This window comes from Macrotis lagotis, chromosome X, assembly GCF_037893015.1.
Source record: "Macrotis lagotis isolate mMagLag1 chromosome X, bilby.v1.9.chrom.fasta, whole genome shotgun sequence".
NCBI classification, from domain to species: Eukaryota; Metazoa; Chordata; class Mammalia; order Peramelemorphia; family Peramelidae; genus Macrotis; species Macrotis lagotis.
In genome coordinates, this window is record NC_133666.1 from 622,939,029 (window position 1) to 622,961,924 (window position 22,896).

General features: G+C 40.7%; 1 protein-coding gene across 1 annotated transcript; it reads left to right on the forward strand.

Moving 5' to 3' along the window:
* Window positions 1-692: 692 nt before the first annotated feature.
* Window positions 693-21,805, forward strand: LOC141499452 (zinc finger and SCAN domain-containing protein 26-like). The gene is made up of 3 exons (XM_074202160.1): window positions 693-1,031; window positions 7,275-7,449; window positions 12,004-21,805. The coding sequence occupies exons 1-3, from the start codon at window positions 693-695 to the stop codon at window positions 12,933-12,935; spliced, it is 1,446 nt and encodes a 481-aa protein (XP_074058261.1). The 3' UTR covers window positions 12,936-21,805.
* Window positions 21,806-22,896: the final 1,091 nt, after the last annotated feature.

Sequence of the window (22,896 nt, forward strand, 5' to 3'; positions counted from 1 at the left end):
AATGGCTCACAGGGACATCCTGCCCACCCTTCCTCCAGGGGGCCGGGGATGCTCCGGAGCTCAGAGTAAGAGAGAAGCGGAGTCTCGCAAAGCAAGGGATTGGGGGAGGGGCGGGGTCGAGCGCGGAGCCCTTGGGGACCCCTCGGAAACCGGGGGACGCTACAAAGCAGGGCCCTCTTTATCTTCACTTCACGTCTAGACTTAAAGAGACGAAAATATTTCTTCAAACTTAAATGTGTTTCGTTAAAAAAAAAACTGGGGAGATCATGTTAAACGCGGAGACGCGGCTAGGGGGAAGTGTCTGAGCGGGAGGGGCCGCAGGCTCCGGGTCCCACTGAGAGGGTGGGGCGGAAGTGGGGTGAAGGGTCAGGTCGGTTCGCTCTGCTCGGACTCCTCCGCAGGGAGGGTGGGGCTGCTGGGCGGACAGCCGAGTCGCGGAGGCCTCCACGGGGCCTAGAGAAGCCCCGGCGTTCGGGAGCGGAACTTCCGGCGGGGGGAGGCCACGCCCCCGGGCGTGGCCCCGACGCCCCGGAGCCCGGCCCGCCCATTTCCCACATGGGGAAGACTGAGTCCGGGCCCGGCTCCGGAGCTCGTCGCGCCTCATCCCGCTGGCGGCCGGCGGCCCCTCGAGCCTGACCCCCGAGCTCCGCCGGCGAAGCGGCGACCCCGCCATCGAGCGCGCGCGCGGGGCCATGGCGGCCTTCGGGGCCCGGGCGGAGCCGCCGCCGCCGCCGCAGGCCTGGGCGGCGTCCGGCCCGCGCTTCCGCTGGTACCGCTACCAGGAGGCGGCCGGCCCGCGCCAGGCGCTGCGCAGGCTCCGCGAGCTGTGCCGCCAGTGGCTGCGGCCCGAGCGCCACAGCAAGGAGCAGATCCTGGAGCTGCTGGTGCTCGAGCAGTTCCTGACCATCCTGCCGGCCGACGTGCAGGCCTGGGTGCGGGGCCGCAGCCCGCGCTCCGGGGACGAAGCGGCCGCCGGCGTGGAGCTGCTGCTGCGGCTGCGGCTGCAGCGGGACCAGGGGGCCGAGCCGCAGGTCAGCCGGGCCGGGGGCAGGGGGGCGGGGGCCTCCCCAGTGCGCACCACCTCCCCGACCCCCTGGCAGTCACTGCAAGCACCTGGCTGCATTCTGCCCCCACGCCAGCGCATGGCATAGTTAGGTTAAATAATGTGATCCCGTAGCACGGGCCGTGGCCTGCCACCACCTCGCACCGGGGCATCGCGCTTCGTAGTCTCTTATCTTTGCTGCTAGAAAGAGGGCTGAACCTGGGGTTCAAATCCGGCCTCAGACACTCACACGGGCGAGGCCCTTAATGCCTATCTGCATCGTTTTCTTCATAAGTGGAAAAAAAAAGAAAATAGGAACAACATCTACTCAAAATATTTATGAGGAAGGGAGACAAAATGTGTTGAGTTCCACAGATGGGGAAGCTGAGGTAGAGAGAGGGGAAGGGACTTGCCCAGCATAACCCAGTGCCCTGCCTCCTCTCCCCCCTTAATCTTCGGGTCAGATAACTGAGCTCACCTTGAGTTGCACCCACTCTGCCCTACCTTGGCAAGTCCTGAAAAGGCAGGAAAAGTTGGTTTTGCATGGGTGAATCTCCCTATTTCCAAGAAATCCCGGGTCCTTTTAGAAAAACAAACAATTACAATATAAGTACTTTAGAGAAGTATAAACCGAGTGCTTTTAGGAGATCTGTGTGGAAAGCTCATTCCTGACTGGGGAGGATCCCAGAAGGCTTCATTGAGGAACTTGAAGGTCGGGTTGGATCTGGAAGGGAGGGAGCATTCCAGGCCGGGTGGGCTGGCCTGTGGAGAAGCATGGAGAGGAGAATCAATCTTAAAGCATTTACCAGCAGCCGTGCTGGTAATACAGCAACAAAAAATAGACAGTTCCTGACTGTGAAAGGGACAAAGAGATGAGGGTTGGGAGGCCTGACTAGGAATCAGGGAATGAAATGAGATAGAGATTGAAGAAAAGAGAGGGAATGATTTAATGCTATGTGTGAAGGAATTGGAAGAGAGTGGAATCAAGGAGACAAGGAAGGGTGATGGTATTAGCAAGAGAATAGCAGATACGTTTTAGAGGCTAGAAAGTAATCTTTTGGGCAGTAATGGAGAGTTCATGTGGCTAATGATGGAAAGAACCCTTGGAGGTTTCTGGGTTTGAATGTTACTAGATGTGTAACTTTGTTGCTTCAACTAGATGGTCTCCTAGGTCTCTTCTGACTTTAGTGATCTATGACTGAGAGGGCAATAAAGGTTGATAGACCATTTTGTAGAGGTCTTTTAATGCCAAAGGGTTTTGAAGGGCATTGCCTGTGGGTCTCTGAGAGTGTATTTGTTTCAGCATTAGGTTCTTACCATGTGGGTCTATCTGTGTGTCCCTATATGAGAGCAGGTACTCACTCAATCAGAGCAAACTTCCCACAGAAATTGGAGCCCCACATTTAGTTCATCAGGTATGGTCCCTTTCCAGGAACAGAGCTGCTATATACAGATATAGGCCTTTCGTTTGAGGCAGGGTTTTCTGGGGCGGGGGGTAGGGAGGAGGAAGGTAAACTAGCTTCCCTTTTCATCAAACCACTGCCTTCAGGATGTAAACCTTAAAACAATCTTGATTCTTGAGTTTTGGACACACTTCTTATTCTTATTTCTGCATTTCTTCAACTGAAGCAATTCCTAGAACTGGCCATTTCTCCTTTTCGCCCCAAGTAAACTAATTCTCTATCTGTCCTGCAACCCACATTCCTATTTTCTTTTTGTCACACCCAACATACTGTATACAATTGGCCTGCAGATTTTGATTTTCCTATTTGAATTTACCTTTGTGGTTTGTTGTTCAGACTGTACATAGTTCCCTGAGCTTTCTGACTCTAACTAGAAACAGGGTTTCACATTGATAGAACTGCTTTTTGTGGAATTGTCACAGAACAGTTGTTCCCTTCTTTTGGTAAAGGGTGCACTCTACAAACTAAGGTCCTAGTAGAGGCAAACTTGTTTCTGAGTGAATCTTTCCATTGTGCTGGTCAGTCTCTACTCAGAAAAGGGAAAAATTTTCCAAGGCCTTCTGTGAATGTTTTCTTTACCTATTTTCATATTATCCCTTTGAAAATAGTGATATTTCCAGAACTGAGCCTCGCTCAAGAGATTCTAGACTCAGGTGAAGAATTTCCAAGGATTAAGAGGGTTCTGAACTTGAGGCTTCTTAGCACAGACCAATCTGGTCAATTGGCACTTTATTCATTGTTTATAGAATCTCAGACTGTCTCATCTAACCTTTCTGCTTCATCTCCAACAAGTGGTCCTACATTTCTCTTCCCTAAATTTCCCCTTCAGTCTTCTCCAAGCTCAGCTTTCCACAGCATCTTATAATTGGAAAGACTCTTAGGGTCACTCTGTCCAGAAATCACTTCTGCTATATCTACAAATAATTGTACTTTCCTACTGGAAGACATAGAGTGGGGCTGCCCCACCTTTTAGCTTTTCTTGATCTCATTCAACAAAAGCTCCTTTTGGGCCACAGACAGAATTCACTATCCATTCATGAATGCAGTGCATGAGCACAACTACAAAAGTGAAGCAGGGCCATTGAATAGGCCTTTGCAGGTTGGACATACAAGACCTAGATTGAGGGAAACCTGCTTCCTTCTGGTTTTCTTCCTAAATCTGATGATCTCCTTGATGCTTTGTGCTTTTGTGTTCACTGTTTGCATATGGTCTTCTTAAAACACATTGTATACACAGCTTAAAAATTCATGGTAGATTTTGCCTGGGAGTACCTTAGGACTTTCAGGAGCCATGATCTATAAAACTAAAACAAGAAGAAATTTAATTCCTATGGCAAAATATCTAAATAATGCAATTATCTCTAAGGAACTTGAAATTTAGAACAACTTTTGCCTTTGAAAATACCATGTTCATACTTTTAGGTTGGTTACTTGATAACAAAGAAGATACTAGAAGTTTTAGACACTACCATCAATCTGTATGCTCTGACTTGACTGTGTGTTGCTGAAGTACAAGTAGAAACCACTAGGGGATTTGGAAAAGTACATCACCATTTGCACCAAAACTTATCCATCCAATGTTACACCAAGAGATATTAGCACTAATTCGTAAGAGTATACACTTCAGAACTTTCTGAATGAAATGTAGCCTTTGATCTATCTCTTTAATTTTTAATTTTAACTTTTAATTGTTGTAATTACATGTTTAGTTAGATGCTTTGCACTTTTACAGTATCTTACAACAGGAATTGATATTGCTGTATCAGATGTACATGTAGATTTTTGAAAATTTTTAAAGGGTCCATTTCACCAGGATTCTCAGGGCCAAGTGAAAATATTGAAATCTAAAATTAGACTACTGCCTTGAAGCTGTCATACTTACACAAATCTTATATTTCAGTATCAAATTTAATGTTTTCTCTTTGAATGTTCTGCTAGAGGTATTCCGAGGCTTTAAAACTTTTTGAAGGTCATCTGTACACAGATTTCAAGCAAGGCTCATAACATTAGCAAAACAAGATTTTTTAATGTCATAGCAATTCTGCCAAATCCCTAGAACCAGAGTTCTTTGTAATCTCTGCCAAAAAAAAATTAGAAAAAAGTTGGTTGAAAATATACGGAGTCAAGAGTAAAGCATAAAGGAACTAGAGGGTTAATTTTCTAAAACTGAAGTTTGACCGGTTTGTGTGTTAGCTTTGGAACTCAGAAGTTGAGACTCCTGTGCTCATATCGATTTAAAATTTTTTTTTTAATTTTCAAGGTTATAGTCCAAATGAAATATTTCAAGATGGCAACTCTTTCTCATAAATTGTGCATGTTTAAATGTCTCATTTAAAAAGAAATATTTTATAGATAGTATGTGTAATGTTATAGGTACATATTACAGAAATGCAAACAGTAATGCTTGGAACCTATTAAATAAATACTTAATTGTTGAATCCCTTCTAGTCTTTATTCAATACAGTTGGTTCCACAACCCAGAAAGGTTATGTTGGTCCTTGTCAGCATAGTGAATCTGACTCCTTAAGTTCATTTCCATGGAGATCAGGAACCCTTTCTGCTTGGAATGTACTCTTTCCTTACCTTCATTTCTCAAATGTGAAATAGCTTCTTGTAAAGCTTAGCTCAAGTCTCCCTTCTATAGGAAGTCTTTCTTGATCCTTCTCCTTACTCCCATCACCTGTTACTATTTTGTCTGTACCTAGCTAATGTTCAAGGGCAAGGACTTTTCACTCTTGTCTTTGTCTTTCTATTACCCAGCATAGTGCCTAGTACATATAAAAGACTTGTAAATATTTGTGGATTGATTGATTGTTTTAGGGTGAGTAAAACCACCAATGCAGATTGCAGCTCTTTTATGGTAGTAGAGAGAGCAGTGTAGAATTTGTTGTGTGAAGGGGGCTCCTCTTGTTTTCCTCAGTGAGCACTTAAGGAAAGGCAAATAACCAGAGAAACCCTGATCATTAGCTCTGTAGGGACCTTATAGAGCTTCTAGTCCAACTTCTTCCTTTTACATATGGGTAAACTGAAACCTGTGAGGGGGAGGTTCAGTTCATTGTGTACATTAGCTCCTTGAGAGTACCAATTCACTCTGTAGCAGGAAGGGGTGTAATACAAAGTTTAGCTAAGCCCATATTCTAATAGAGAGATAAGCTGTAAACACAGGTACTCTAATACACCAAAAATTCATGATGAAGTCTGCAAAACACAATATATAGTCACAGCCTAGTTGTTACTGATGAATTAAAAAACTTTATGGAAGAGGTAGAGTTTGAATTAAGTTTTAAAGATTCATGGATTTAAGCTGTAAGAACCCTCCTATGTCATCATATACTGACAAGGAAACTAACTGAGAGGGGCCAGGTGGATCACCCCATGCTTTAGAGCTAGTTCTTGGATAGAAAGGGCTAAGCCAGGATTTGAACTCCATTATTGATGGACTCCAAAGCAGCACTTTCCATTGTACCACTGATATATGTACCTCAGGAAGGCCAGAAGGACAGGGAAGGGGAAAGGGGGAGAAAAACGTACTAAGACAAAAGATCACAAAATATATGTGGGGCAAGGGCTTAAAAGATTCCCATTCAGAGATTTGTCGTCGATTCAGAATGGAACCCAGAGAAGGAACCTAAAATGAAACAGTCTTCTGACTCCCTAAAGCTCCCTCTTGCCTCTACACTATATGGTTTCTGCCTGTTACTTTAGAAAGAAAACTAGATTTTAATAATAAGGCTGAGTTTGAATTCTGGCTTTGCTACCTGCTTATTCTGTGACCTTGGGCAAACTAACTTTTCTTCTTTTCCACTTTACGTCCTCACAAAATGAAGAGGTCAAACAAGATTATCTTCAGTCACTGCCAACTCTGAGATTCTATGACTGATTGCTAATGTTTAGGTTTATTTTTTTTTCCAAAAAAAATCAGAAATTGTCCTGTCTTACCAACTTAGAGACTCCTTGCCTTAAGAAGTGGTCAAAGCATGAATGCTGACAAAAGGATTGTAACAAATTCCTCCCAGGCAGTGGTCATGGATCCACTTGCCAGAAAGATGCAGCATAGTGAATTTTCAGAACCATCGTTGGCAACAGGAGCTTCTTTAAAGCAGGAATGATACAAGGAAGGGAGTGTATTTCAAATAGGACCAGGCAGATTACATAGGAATATGATTTTTCTCAAAATGTGGGTAAGGGCAATTGTAAGGAAGTGAAAAAATGCCATTTATGTTGATGCCACCCACATCTCCTGTAGCTGAAACCCCTCCCAGTTGTCTCTTTGGAGTTCAATAAACCTACTCTGCCATTTCCATGGGGTTAGAGCAGTAGACCTGGAAGTCTTGTATTCACAGTCTGCCTCAGACATTGCCTATATTTCTCTGGGCAGATCACTTAACCTGAACCTCAGTTTCCTTAGGGATTAAACTCAACATCTGGGATCCCTTCTAATTCTGAATCTATGATCTATACTTTCCCTATGCATGTTCTCTGTTTAATAGAATCCAGGGTTTCTCTTAAATCCTTTCTATTGCCTGCAGTCCTGCACTTTTGAGCATTATCTATCTTCATGAGCCAGGCCTTCCTGAATGCTTTCATGTCTCACCAGTGCTTTGTTGTCTTTGGTACTCTCTTCCCTTAAGCATACCTCTGGCTCCAGGTTCCCAGGAAAATGGAAACTTCCCTAGAGCCCTAGATAGTTTCTGACACTATGCTAATGGAAGACTTCCCCTTTCCTCTCAGCCCTGTTCTCATCTGCCATGTTCCTAATGGTCTCCCAGGTACCAGGCTTTGTCCAGCAATCAGAAGTGCTGTCAGAGGAGAAAGCGACAGAGATGACAATCCTGGGAACAGTGCCAGAGTCATCTGCTTTGCCCCCGATCAGTGACCCTTCAAGAACAAAGTCTGAATCTCTTCACCATGGAACCCTGGTTTCCCTCCAGGATCCCCAACAAGGTATTCTCTTCATTCTCCTTAGTGGGACTTAAAGACTTAACAGATCTATGATTTCATTGGTGCAGGCATTCCACCCTCTCTGTGCTCCCATTAGTTGCTGTAACCAAATAATCATTTTTTAGCCTACCCAGTAATGAAATTTGCTCAATTTGTCTATGCAGATCATCCAACAAAAGATAGACATTCCAACTGGGCTCATGCATGAAACCTTTCTAGCTTGTTAAAAACATGTAATTCTGCTGCCATAGACTTTGAAAATCTATCTCTTGACAGTAGAACTTTGATGGAACTTGGATATAGCATGTATTTATAAAGCCTTTCATTTCCAAAGCTTTCATGACTTAGCCTAAGTCTCACCAGAACCCTATGAAACAGATAGTATAAGTTATATATCTCTATCTAATAGACAATGAAACTAAGACATATAGACATAAAAGTAACCAGCTCAAGGTCACATCAAACCTGTCTTTTTCTCTTATTGGTCTTTGCATTACATTTGAAAGGCAATGACAAAATGCATGGTATAAATTATAAGGAGTCCAGAGGAGAAATAGAACTCCCTTACCCTTCCTCACTACACTGTCTGTATTCCTTTCCACTTCTTCATCCATCTGCATTCCCCAGCTCATCTTCCTCTTTTTTTTTTTTTGACAAACCTTGACAGACAGAATCTGGGCATCTACATATACAGTAACTGGGATACAAAGAAGTAGTACAAAACTGTGTTATGAAAAAAAGGAAAGAGATTGCTTTTACCTGGGGTAAAGGATGAGAGCTACAGTCAAGGAAGACTTCATGAAGTAGATAATTTTTTGAGTTGAGTATTGAAGGAATGGGTAACAAATGAGAGTAAGGGAATGTCTTTTCCAAGGCTGAATATTAGTCTGAGCAAAGTAAAGGAGATAAAAGAGAAGGCTAGCTCAGGACCAGCCTGAAATCAGCCAAGTTTATCTGTAGGGTAAAATACTAGAAAATAAGATTGAACTGATTTATTGGAATCCCATTGTGCTGGGCTTGAGTTTGGAGTTTATCCTTTGTAATGCAATTCAGAGTCCTTGGAAGTTTTTGGGGGAGGGTTTGTGTTTTGTTTTTTGTTGGGGTTTTTTTTTTCAAATTGAATGGGTAACATTTTTAATTGTATTTCCTCAATGTATGTCCTTGCTGAGAGGATACATCTTATAAGGCTTTTAAAAAAAATTTCCAATTGCATCTGATTTTCAACATTCATTTTTTATACAATTTTGAATTATGCATTTTCCTCTTCCTTCCGTTTCCTCCTCCTTCCTCAAGAAAACAAGCAACTTGATAAATAGGTTATACATGCATAGTCATGTTAAAATATATTTCCACATTTGTCGTTTTTGGGAAAGAAGAATGAGAACAAAGAGGGAAAAGACTCAAGAAAGAAAAAAACAAATTTTAAAAATGAAAATAGTAATGCTTTGGTCCACATTCAGAATTCAGAATTCTTTCTCTGGATATGGATGGCATTTTCCATCACAAATTTTTTTTTTAGGTTTTTGCAAGCCAAATGGGGTTAAGTGGCTTGCCCAAGGCCACACAGCTAAGTAATTATTAAGTGTCTGAGACCAGATTTGAACCCAGGTATTCCTGACTCCAAGGCCAGTGCTTTATCCACTATACCACCTAGCTGCCCCTATCACAAATTTTTTGAAATTATCTTTGGTCACTATATTATTGAGAAGAGCTAAGTCTACCATAAATGATGATCAAACAATATTGTTATTGCTATGTACAATGTTCTTCTGGTTCTACTCACTTCACTCATATTAGTTCATGTAAATCTTTCCTAGAAGTTTTTTTAGCAGAGGAATGACTTGCTCTTAAGCTTGCTTTAAGATATTGGGACATCATTGTGGAGGTCAGTGTCCAGAAGTTGAGCCTGACAGCACTAACACCAGTTAATGCTATTATATCATCCTGGTAAGAAAAGCAAAGTCTTGAACTATTGAGACTGGGGGATTGGAAGGGGATAACTTGCAGAGTTGTTAACAGTTATAAATGATGAGATTTGATGATAAGAAGTGATAAAGGCCTAAATTAGGATGGTTGCTGTGATTAGAAGGGAAAAAGATTAATTTGAGTATTTGTATGGAGTAGCTTAAATCAGATAGAAAAATTGGGTTTTAGTAATACTGGAGGCATAGTGATACCATTAAAATAAATAGAGGAATTGGGGGGAAGGTCAGGTTTGGAGGCTAAATGAGTTTGGATTAGAGCATATTGAATTTGAGTTGCTGGCAGAACATACTGACAGATGTTCAACAGGCAATTGGAAGTTTAATGAGATGTGGCATATGGCATTTCCTGCATAAAAACAATAATTGAAGGTATTATGTAGTATATGAGAGTTTAGAGTACCACCTAACTTTAAGGGTTGCATATCAGGGCATCCTCTAGAAGGTGGTACTTTCGTTGTGATTTAAAGGAAGCCAAGGAACCGTTGGAACTCTTTGTTCCAATAAAAAAGACAGAGAAAAAGTAGACAATGGGAAAAGTATCAGGAAGGTGTGTCTTAAAAGCCAAGGGAAAAGAAGTAGTAAGCAGGGAATGGTCCACAGTGTCATACACTACAGAGAGACTAAAGAAATTGAGGACAGAAAAAACGTCATTGTATTTATTAATAATCAATGTTTCAGAAGAGAAGTGGGACAGAAATCAGACTGAAGGAGGCAAAGAACTAAGTGGATTATGAAGAGATAGACCCAGAGAGTTTTGCAGTAGAGATTTAAAGGTAAGGATGATATGAAGGGGTGGCATGATCAAGATTTTGTAGTGTAGGGTAAACTAGAATATATTGTAAGTTACCAACTAGGAAGTAGTAGGGAAATTGGATGAAAGATCTAAAGGATGCAATACAGACTCTTTAGGGAATAGAATTTAAGACCCTTCTTAAAGTCTAACTACCACCCTTATTATAGCATGATTTCACATAATTCCCTTTACATGAGTAAACATTAATAATTCAAGCGTTGCCCTAAACAATGAGGATACAAAGAGAGTTAAAAGACAATCTCTGCCCTCAAGGAAACTTCATTCTAATAGGGGAGAACATATGTAAACAATTATATGTAAAGCAAGCTATATATGAGATAAATAGAAAATGATTAACAGAAGAAAGGCATTGGAATTAAAGTTGTTTAAGGGTTGGGAAAGTTTCCTCTAGAAGGTGGAACTTCTGTTGTGATTTAAAGGAAGCCAAGGAGAGGTCAGTAGTTGGAAGTAAAGGAGGGAGAATGTTCCAGGTATGGGGAATAACTGTAGATAATGCTGGAAACCAAGAAAAAAGTGTCTTGTTCATAGGAAGAGCCGTATATCACCAGTTTGAAGGGTAAAGTGTTAGAAGACTGAAAGCTGGGGAGGAGGGGAGTGACATAGGCAGACCTGTGCTTCTGGAAAATCAGTTTAATGGCTGAATGGAGGAAGGATTGAAGTGGAGAAAGACTTAAGACAGACAGACCTGGTGATGAGGGCAGAGGAGAGGAAAAATGGGTATCTATTCCAGAGATGTTGCAAAGGTGAAATCAAAAAGACTTTGGCCACAGATTGGATATGAGGAATGACAAATAATGAGGAAGCCAGAATGACTTTCACGTACTCTTTGTTCCAATACAACTGTTGTTTATTTTCTAGCTGTATGTGTCTGAGTCATCTAACTCATTTGCTACCTTCTCTCTAAAGCTTTTTCCAGTTCCTACAATGAGTTGTTTTCTCTCTCTCCTTAAATTTTGCTTGACCATCTTATTGTGATATCTCTTTTACTCCTTTCAAACCTTATCCCTATAATAGGATCTAAGCTCCTTGAGGCCTGCAACTCTCATTTGTTTTACTTTTTTCCCCCATTACCTTAACCCTTAATAGGTACCTAATAAATGTTTATTAATTGAATTCATTGATGTTCAAAAAAATATATTCATTGAAATCAAATAGGATTTTTGATCCAAGATATGGATTTTCTTTATCAAGGAGAAAGTCTCCTCTAAAACTGAAGGGAAGAAGGAAAGAGTAAATAAGTATATTGAGATGAATAGAGGAATAGAAGTCAAGGATAGCTCCTCTCAAAATGGTTTTAGTCTACTCAAGATATTAACATCATCAATTTAGTGAAAAAGCAGGAAGTATAATTAAGGACTTCGGGACAAAAGTTGAGAAGTATGAAAGCATCAGTCCTCTTTCATCCCTGATACTCCTGTTGAGCTCTATCTCCTTGGTTTTTCTATTGCCCTGACCACCCTTCTTACCTTCATTTTTTTTCTCACTGTCTTTCAGATTACTTTGGTCTACTATGTCTCTTTCATCCTTTTCTTTCTCATTGTTTACTCATAATGAGATTTCTATTAAGATGGGTCATTATGTTTTTGTCGTGGTTTTTTTTATTGCTATGGGATACAGGGAAAATAAATTTGGGAAAAGGATAAACTAAAATTGAAGGGAAAAAATATCTTTGTTTCATTGAGATTGTACTGTTTCTGTCTTAGTGAGGTCTTTGTCTCAGATTTTGAGTATTGAATAATCTTTGCATTTTTATTTTAGATCATGAAACCAGGACTATGAATGAGGAGTTAATTCTAAAGCAGGAAATTTCTGAAGAGGTGGAATCTCAGTGGTTGGTTTCAGAAAGACACACAGAAGAAGTTTCCCAGGGACCTGTTTTTGTAGAAACTCTTGAACACGAGGTCAGGCTAGAGAGGCAACTGGGAAAACCTGGGGAGGAGAGCCTGAACAGATCCCTTTCCTTGGAAAGGGGTTTCAGACCAGTGACAGCAATCCACCAGACAGCCTCCATAGGGGAGCAAAGCCAAGAATTTGATGAATTTGAGAGAAGTTTCAATCTTAGTTCAAACCATATTACAAATCAGCGATTTTCTATTGAAGAAGACGCTCATTGTGATACCTGTGGTGAAATCTTTCAAGAGGCTTCAGAGCTTATCGAACATGAGAAAATACACATTGGAGAGAAACCTTATAAATGTGATGATTGTGGAAAGGCCTTTGGTCGAAGCTCACACCTTATTCAGCACCAGAGAATTCACACTGGAGAGAAACCCTATGAATGTAATGAATGTGGGAAAGCCTTTAATCAAAGTTCACACCTTGTTAGACATCAGAAGATTCACACAGGAGAGAAACCTTATGTATGTACTGAGTGTTGGAAAGCCTTTAGTCGGAACTCAGTCCTTATCAGACACCAGAAAATTCATACTGGAGAAAAACCCTATGAATGTAGTGAATGTGGGAAAAATTTCAGCCAGAGTTCCGGCCTTAGGAAGCATCAACGAATTCATACTGGAGAGAAACCCTATGAATGTAGTGAATGTGGGAAAGGTTTCAGGCTGATCTCAACCCTCATTCAGCATCAGAGAATTCACACTGGAGAGAAACCTTTTGAATGTGAGGAATGTGGGAAAGCCTTTCTGCGGAGTTCAGGGCTTGTTGAACACCAGAGGAGTCATTCTAGGCAGTGAGCAACCACACATAGAGAAGCAGCCTTCCCTTATGAAGGAGGCAGCATTGGATCAAACAGACTCTTCATCTAGGATAACTCTAAAACATAAATTACTCTCAGTTATGTCCTATTTGTCCATCAAAGACCTATATTAGTCCCTCTGTGTACCAGTCTTCCCTTATAATTGCAAAGGAAAAGTTGAGGATAAGGGTGTCTTAGAAGGAGACTTCCTTATTGAACAGAGGTGGGGTGCAAATTTGAGGACAGAAAGGAAAGTGGTCTTTGGCCCGCAAAAAAGATACTGTGGAAGTGAGTCAAGAGCTGAGAGACCAAATTCCCATGACATTCCATTGAATACCAGAGCAAACTTATTTTGTGATGCTTGTAATTTTCCTCTCATTTGCTCTTTTCATTGACCTTCACCTCTCAAGCCCCCAATCCATCATTGTATAGTTAGAGCATCAAAAACCCCTTCAGAAAACATATGTTACCACCTTAGGGACAGGGAGTGGAGAGATACTGGGAAATTGGGTTCTTTGTTTTTGGAGTAGCCTAGACACAGTAGTGGCACTTAGGAAGGAAGCTGGTAGGAAAGAAGAAAGGTGTTATTGGGAAGCCAATCTGAAACCAAGAAGTGCCTCTGAGGTCTGCCCCAAGCAAGGGCCCAAATCCTGCTGGGAGGGATACCTAGAAAAAAGCAGAGGTGGTTTTGTGGGCAGTACACTGCCACTCTTCACTCCGGCTTTATGCCGAGCCTGCCCCCTGAATGCTTCTTCAGGATTCAGATTGCCCAGGTATTCCTGCCTTTCTCCTGAATCTGATCTAGGATCTATGGAAAGTTCTGGGACCTCATCATATCTGTCTTCCTCTTCAGCTGTATTGAAATAGGAAGATCACCTATAAATTCCTTTCCAGTTATAATTCTTGATCTTATTATCATCTGTCTACCAAGTTCTAGAATGCTGTTTATTGGGATACATAGTTGACAGAATGATGACTATGTAAGACAATATGTATATGTAATACCAAGAACACTGGATTTGGAGTCAGAGATCTGAGTTAAAAATCCTGACAATATTGCTTATTATATGTGTGACCTTGGGCAATTCTCACAGTCTTCTATGGGCCCCAGTTTACTCATCTGTAAATCAAGGAGATTGAGATGTGAAAGTGCATGCATGTGTGTGTGTTCTGAGCATTGTTCTAAGATGGTGGAAGATAGGAAAATGACTTCTTTTTCCAAATTGTGGATGAAGATGTAGGAATAGGCCAGCATGTCCTGGTCAGTCTCCTAAAGGAGCTTTAGGAGGTCCCTGTGTGAGACCCTTATGACAAAAACATAGAATGTATGGCTCAAGTTTGAGGGGTGGGGGAAGGATGAAATGAGCAGCCCTTCTACTTCCTAACTCCATGCAAATTTGACCATGGATCTCACTAGGAAATTCATACTCCTCTTTCTAAGTTTAACACTTCTTTCCTTAATTACAGAATTAATGGCCTTTTCTCATTCCTCATGCTTTCTCTCTTTTGCAGAATTCATCACTGCTGATCCTACCCTCTTTCTGTATTTATACTCTTGGCTCTTTTTGTTGTTCTCTCCAGTTTCTTCTGTCTCTAATTCCCTAGTTTGCTTTGTTGAATCATCATCCATCTCCTGTAGCAAGTGTGAATTGTCCCTTAAAGCTTTACCTTAGTCCTTCAGTCAGTCTTCAAGCATTTATTAAGTACCTGCTGTGTGCCCAATACTCTGGACTATTTTAGGGAGACAAAGACTAAGGAAATCAGTCCCTGCCCTTGAGAAGCTTCTGGTCCAACAGGCCTGGACTGCATGCATCTGTAGTTATTTATAAAATAAATGGATGTGATTTGAGGGAAGGAACAGAAAGGCTTCAGCTTGAGCTGAGCCTTGAAAGAACTTGGGGATTCTGAAAGGCAGAGGTGAACAAAGCTGTATTCCAGGCTTGGAGGTTAGCCAGAACAAAGGCAGTGCAGCAGGGTTGTGAGGAACAATGGTTGCTTGTGAACACACAGCAGACTCCAGTGTTATTGGCTCCCACCCATCTATATCTCTCCTGAACTCCAGTCCTGCAGACAGACCAATTCAGCTAGCTCAGGACTGATAGGACCAAAGCCAAAAGGATAAACAAGATGGTCTCTGCCTGGAGGGAGCCTCTATTCCTCTTGGGGAAAATAACGTGTATTCAGATAGGCATCTGTAAAATACATGCAGAGTGATTATGGAAAGGGAGGAAGAGCACCAAAACCTCTGGAGATCAAAAAGGAAAGTCTTCCTGTAGGAGATAACCCTTGAGTTGAGTTTGCAGATAGAGGTAGAGACAGAAATGAGAAGTGAGGGGACAGTCTCTTCAAAGAGATTGAGATAGGGTAGGATGCTGGAGTATTAGTATGACTGAGGGTGAGGAGGAATAACATGAAATCAGTCTGTAAAGACAGGTTATAAAGGGCATTAACTGCTAACTAAAAGTATTGTTTTTTCCTAGAGGCTGTGGGGAGCCACTGAAATTTCTACCTACAACAGTTTCTCACCTGTATGTCTTGTAGTCATCTCAAACTCAAACTAAAAGCAGAATTCACATCTTCTAAATAATCCAGGTTTATCACCTTTCTTGATTCTTCCTTCTCTTCAAATCTTATCCCCCACCCCACAAGTTAAACAAATCTAATTTATCTTCCAGAATTACCTAAAAAGAAATCCCCTCTATTTTACTCAAATTGCCACCACCTATAACTTGGACTGTTTCTAATTGTTTTTTTTCTGTTTCCCAATTCATCTTGCATAAAGCTACCAAAACTATTATGAGAATGAGTCTGACCATATTACCTGTCCAATATGGACATTTTATTTTAATAGCTCTCTGTTACCTTCAGAAAAAATGAAGATTTTTCAGCCTGATCTTTAAGATCCTCCATAATTTCTACTTATAGGTATATTGATGATAATAATAACTAATTGGTGGTTATTTCATATTACTCTTCCTCACATACTAGTTTTAGCCAAACTGGCATACCAGTCACTTCCTAAATTTGACATGCAATCTCCTGCCTCTGTATTTGTATAGATTTCTAGCCCCTTTTTAGGAGTTCTATAAGGTTCAGCTCAGGTTCCAATTCCATGAGACCTTCTCTGATTCAGTCAGTGATAAGTAGTGTCCCCACAAATCACCTTGTTTGATTTACTTGAATACTTAGTTCAATGTTGAGGACAGGATTGTCACTATCATCAGTACTATGCACATAGTAACTGCTTTTAAAATGTTTGTTCCACTGGACTCGGAATTGACAGCAATATCATAGACACAAGACTCCTCTACAACTTGCATATTACCCACAGGGCTGGGGAGGGGCGGGGTGTGATGATATACTATGGAGCTCAGTGCAGTAGATGATGGGTATATAGATAACTAATTTACAACCTTATGTGAGACCATTAGAGAGGAGCAAGCTAAATTGAACCTAAGTGAATTTTCTAGCCCTGTTTCTTGGTTCCTCACCCCCTAATCTCACTCCCTCTTTTGGGCTACATAAGAAGACCTATATTCTAGTCTAAGCTGTGAACCTGATTTATTTGCCTGAATTTAAGTCCCTCCACTTCTGGGCTTCAGTATCTTTCTTTGTAAAATGAGGTATTAGATTGGATCCCTTTAATTTTTACTCTCAGTCCAGACCCATTCTTCTGGGAACTTGCTCACTTCATTATACCCTTTCTCTCCAATATCTCCTAATTCACTTTCTCTTTGCCACTGCCTGAGAACATGCCTGAGTTTACCTCCTCCTTAAAAAATCCTCACTTGATTTGGGAACATATTCTGATTAAGAGAATATATACAGCTCAGGCTTTGCCTGAAAAATCTGTCTAGCAGAGGGATGTTTGATTTCTGTAAGAAATCTTTTCTCCTAGACAAAAGCTTTCTGTGTACATGCCAATGCCTTAGGGGAATGTTAAATTGTTATAATGCCAAATAATAATGTTGGGGGGTTTGTGTTTTGTTCTTTACTGAGGGTATATTTGATATCACAGTTAACCTATGTAGCTAATTTGAGACATTATTGACATAGGAGATGTGGGCACATTTATATCTTCATTGGATTAGATAACTTAATGTTATACACATACTTAACATAATTTTACTATGGAAGTCATTAAAGTTTCTGACTGGTAGAAGATTTTTTTGTGGGAATTGATTTAAATAATGTCAATTCAGTAATTTTATTGCATTAAAATAATATTAAAAATGGGGGAAAAATCCTCACTTCTCCCTACCATCCTCTTATATTCTTAGCCTAACTCCCCGGAAAAGATTTATCTTTATTTGCTGCCTCTTTTCTCACCTTCCATACATGTGTCAACCCCCTGCTTTCTGGCTTCTTATCCTACCACCTAACTAAAATTGCCTTCTCCAAGGATATTAATGATCTTACACTACTATCAATGACCTTTTCTCAGACCTCATTCTGTTTGGCCTCTCCTCAGCTTTTGACACTTTGGAGCACTCCTGGACATCATTCTTCCTTGATTCCTGTGATGTTATTCACTCTTTTGTTTCTCCTACCTGTCTGATCACTCTTAAGTCTGCTTTGCTGGGAAGTCATCTTCCCACCCAGTAAATGAGGGCAACCCCTAAAACTTTGTCCTTGTTTTTATACATTTTTGGTGACATTATTAGCTTCCAGGGTTTCAGCCCTCAGCTCTGTCAGCTCTGCAGGTGACCAAAATCTCAGCTTTAATGTGGCTTAAATTGTCTTTACCTACTGCATATCTTCAATGTCCCATAGCCATTTCAAATTCAGCCACATACAAAACAAAATTCATTATTTTCTTCCCAACCCTGCCAAATTTCACATCCATGTGTTTTTCCTCTCATCCCCCAGACTCAACCAGTTGTTAAGACTTGTCAGTTGTGTTTCTTTTTTTAATCCAACCCTCCTTTCCACTTAAGTACCCTCTACTCTATTTCAGGCCTTCATTATTTCTCCACTAGACTATTAAAATAACCACTCAGAATCTCCAATTTCTCCTCACTCTACTCCATTCTCCTCACAGCCGTTCAGTTCATAATGCTAAGACATAAATTCAGCCATCTTACTCTCCTGCTTAAGCAGAAAAAGGGCAAAGATAAGATACAAACTTCTAACCTTGAAAACCAATATTGTTTCATATTGTTCTTTTCATATTCTTTATTCAGGGCAAGCAGACCTAGTCCCATTCCCGGTAAACACTATCTTCCACCTCTGACCCTTGTTTAAGTGTTTTCTGCATGACATGGCTGACTTGCATGTCCTTAGACTCCCCCAACTTCCTTCAGAGTACAAGTCAGGTGTCATTTTTTTAATGGCTTCTCATTCTGCCCATTTTTATTGTCTCTCTTGAAATTATTTTTGTAGTATATAGTGGTTAATTAATGTTTGTTAATAAAGTTGAATCTCCTAGGTGCTTTACAGCTCCTCTAAAGCCCCTCTCTTGTCAGGCTACACATACTCAAGCATGTCTCCATTCTATCCTTGCATTGTTCGAGTCATAGATTCCTCTCCTTCAAACCATCTCCCTTGAATGCTCATTTATTCTCTCTCTTTAAGTAACATCACTTCTGAATCCTCTAGCTCAACCAAATCTCACAAACACTCAATATATTTTTTCATTAAACTTATTTAGTGACTAGCTAGTTCTCTGTCCAAACTTTCCTTTACCACATTCAGGCTAGTTTTCTAGCTCCAAGATGACCAACCGCATCTTTGAAGCTCCTTTCTGACCCCCTTAAACAAGATTGCAGAAACAGAGGCAGCATTTTCCCCATAGCCTTGGAACAGCTGTTTTATTTTTTCCACATCTTTTTTTCAGTTCACACACTTCTCTCTCAGTGGCTTAGCCAAGAGAACTGTCACCAGATGGCAGTGTTGCACAGGCACAAATATGGAAAATCTCCAAATATACTGGCCTAGGACTATTCAGCTTCTTTTGGTTTTCATACTAATAGGATAGGAGCCCCTGGTGAGCAGGGAATGGGGTTCTGTTTCATTGGGTCTTTGTAGCCTGTCCACTGGCACTGTTTATCTGCTATGTGGTGAGCACATAGTAAATGTTTAATGATGTATTTGATTAAGGATGTCCTGAGTGTTGTTAAGTCAAAGCCAATGCTTTCTGCAGCCTATAAGTCTCTATTACTTTATTTGGTCTCTTAACCAAGGTGAGTTGGAGGACTCATTCATACTCCTTTAAGCTTGGCTATAAAGCCTCCACTCCCCTCCCCTTTTGAGAGGGAAGGATGGCTTTCTCTCCATTGGTTATAATGGACTCAAGCTGGCAGATTTTAGCCTGAGTCCATGCTGAATTACTTATCTCTTCCCTCAAGGAAAGCTTGCTACCTAGAAGATGAGTGTCTGAACTTCCAGGTGGAAAATACGAGCTCCAGGTCAGGCCCAATATGCCACATCCCATGTTCCTTAGGGAGTGGTTACTGCCCATTATTGTCCATGGTGGTTGTACTATTGCATCTCTTCAAACTCTTCTTATTCTGGGCTTCCAGGCTACATGAAAAGTACCCACCATGACTTGCCCATACTGCTAACACTAAGATGTTTCTCAGTTTAATGTGACTTCCATTATACAGGCTCAGGATTTAGATTGCCAGGCCTTGGGCTCATTACTCCTTCCTCTCACATTCTTGCTCTATTCTCTAATGTTGCAACCTTGTCCAACTGGAGTTAAGAGGGACAGCAGAGTGCCATCTGAAATGATTTTGGAGTATATCACTCAGTCCCTACTTCCAGGGTATATTAAGACTCTTCCTCTCTCCCCCCCCCCCCATTCCAGACTGTCTTCAAATACCCAAATTTCCAGAGGTCTCTTCCTTGTCAACAACTGGCTGTCTGTTAAAAGAAATGCAACAATATTGAAGACTGTCAAATGCAAAAATGTTGGATACTTAGATGACTAATAACGCTATCCTTGAAATGATAGGGTCTCCTATTTTCTTTTTTTTTCAGTTTTTTTTTTTGCAAGGCAAATGGGGTTAAGTGGCTTGCCCAAGGCCACACAGCTAGGTAATTATTAAGTGTCTGAGACCGGATTTGAACCCAGGTACTCCTGACTCCAGGGCTGGTGCTTTATCCACTACGCCACCTAGCCGCCCCGGGTCTCCTATTTTCTCTGGAAAATATGTGAGGATTTGATCTCTGGCTTGTGCAACATGTATGCTAAAGCATTCTAATGAGCTGGGTTGAATCATCTGGTTGCTCCCAGAATTTACTGTTAAGTATTTGGCACCACCCTTCCCCTTCCCCAGTGTTCTGCACCACCATCTCCACTTCCTCCAGTGTAAGAGATAGAAGGAACCATCTCCATTATGATCTGGACAATGTGATCACTCATGGTCATGATCCTGCCTAAAGCTCTAAATTCCCTTTTCAGTCTGACTCTTCCTCAGACAGCCATGAAATGAGTTCGGGAAGAGATTAAAAGAGATCTGATTATTAGCCTCTAATCATACTGTTATCTTAATGCCCTTAAGTCAATTCAGGAAAAGCAGGGGCAATTGCCTAGGTCAGCAGCCATCTTTGCAGTGAGAAGAGCACAAAACCCAGGGAAAGGTCGAGGAGAGGCAGTGGAAGTCACCAGAAACCTTTGTCAAACCTTTATTGGCTCCCTGGTAAAAACTACCTTAACCCACTCCCTACAGCATAATTCTGTTTTATCATCCAAACCAATACTAAATCTGTTTCAAAAATCAGAATTCTGCTAATGTTCATTTTTTCCTTTGTTTCCCCAACAGTTTTATTTCCTGAAAATTATCCAAGGTTTTGGGTGTTGCTTCATTACCCCTGTTATTGGTTCTTGGACTTATTTGCTAGTGCTGCTGTTGTGCAGGATGGTCATGTGATTGAAGTTGCAACATTCAGACTGGGAGTTGAAAAGCAGCTGTTGCCTACACCTGCTGCTAGGTCTCCTCTTCCAGCATTTAGGAGTGGAATAATTCTTAGAATCAAAATGTCATCAAGATCAAATCACCAAGCAATTTTTTTTGAGTGCAAACTAGTTAGAAAAATCACTATGATGGAAAAATTATGACTTAGATTACTGAAAACATAGGATACATTGCCAAAGTAGGAACAAGATAAACAGAAGTGCACTTTGTCAGAGGTTCTCTCCCTTCCAAGTTTTGGGGTTTTGGTTTCTGTAAATAATGATTTGTCTTACAAAAACCAACAAAACTCAGTATTTTATGTGTGCTATGAAAAAGGGTATCATAGTATAATAAAAAAACATCTCATTTGTAATTAGAGGATGCATTCAAATCTCAGCTCTGCTACTACTTTGTATAATATTGAGCAAATCACTTCCCTCAATTTCAGTGACCTCTTCTTTTAAATCTCAGGAGGTAGGGATTAGCAGTTTGAGAACTTTTTGGCCTAAGGTCCTCATTTTACCCAACCAATACTTACTGACTACTCCCAAAACACTTCTCTTTATGCAGTTTATATCTCTTGATAGTTATCATATTAGAAATTAAAACAGTAATACTATGGAAGTCATTTTCAGTCAATAAAAATTTATTAATTACCTACTGTGTGCCAGGCACTGGAGGTTTTGACTACCTCATGAACCAACTAAGTGGGTCTTGGGTACCCTTATGCATCCTTAGTCACACTTTGAAAGATGCTGGATTAGATAATCTCTAAAATTCCTTTCAGCTCTGAATCCTGTGATAGATGAGCTGAAGAAAATGAGTAATATCTAACGAGTTGTATTGGTTAATGGAAAGGGGGGAGATAAGCCTTTCAGAAAATGAAACAAAACAAAGCTGGTGATGACAGAATAGTGAAGGGTACAAATGAAAACCTCCCAAATAAAAATGAGTTGTTCATTAATATTTATCAGATCTGTAATTTTTTTTAGTATGGGAAATTCAGAGACAGATTGCATCCATACCTCATGCTGAAATAGTTTACATTGGCTACCCATTGTGTTGGACCTTCCAGTAGATCTTTTGAACTTATAGGGGCCAGAGAAAAACACAGATAATGGATACTCTTTATTTGTTGTATCTTGATTGTCATGTCACTAGCCCAACTCCTCTTTGATGTTGCTTTCATTTTCAGAACAGTTGTTTTGATTTAAATTCTACCCATTCCCTCACAGACCACTCTCCTTAAGCCCTTCCTGGTATTTGAAAAAATTAAAGGAAAGCCAGTACAACAAGCACATACTGCATGCTATATAACTTGCTTCTCAGTCAAAAAGAGGAAGGATATCTTTCCTATATCAGTTCTCCAAGTCCATAGTATTTTAATGATATCCTTTATATCAATGGCATGCATTTCTTAGTGATGTGAAATGTACTACTCATGTTTACCATATGTTTCTCCATTTCTGTTTCAGAGTAATTTAGCATCAATGGAAGAATATTGGTGGTAAAAAAGATGGGCCCTTGTTTCAAGAATTTTGTGGTGGTTAAACATATTGCTCAGTTTATCAAATGTAGCTAACCTAACCTGCTCTCTTCCCCTAAGTTCTTGCTATAGATCATTGTCCATGCACATTTTCTTTCCAAGATAAATGTACTGATGGACCATTTCTATGCATCAGCTATCTAGCTGCATATCATAGTCTAGATTCTTTTCCCATTTGTTTTTCTTATATGAATAGTTTAACCATAATCTTGAATTATGGTCCTCTTTTAGGAGGCTCTGCAGTATTCTAGGGTTTTAATGATCCACAAAGTGTGACCTACAAAGAGGATTGTTTATTATCTATTGATAAACTTTTTCCAAATCATTAGCATTTATATTGCACAGGCTTTGTGCTAAGAGCTTGGGCAATAAAAAAAAGGCAGAAATAGTCCCTGCCCATATTGTAACTGGGGAGACAACATGCAAACAACTATGGACATACAAGTGATCTAAAGGATAAACTGGAAGCAGTCTCAAAGATTCGCCACTAGCTTTGAGAGGGGAGCTGGGAATGG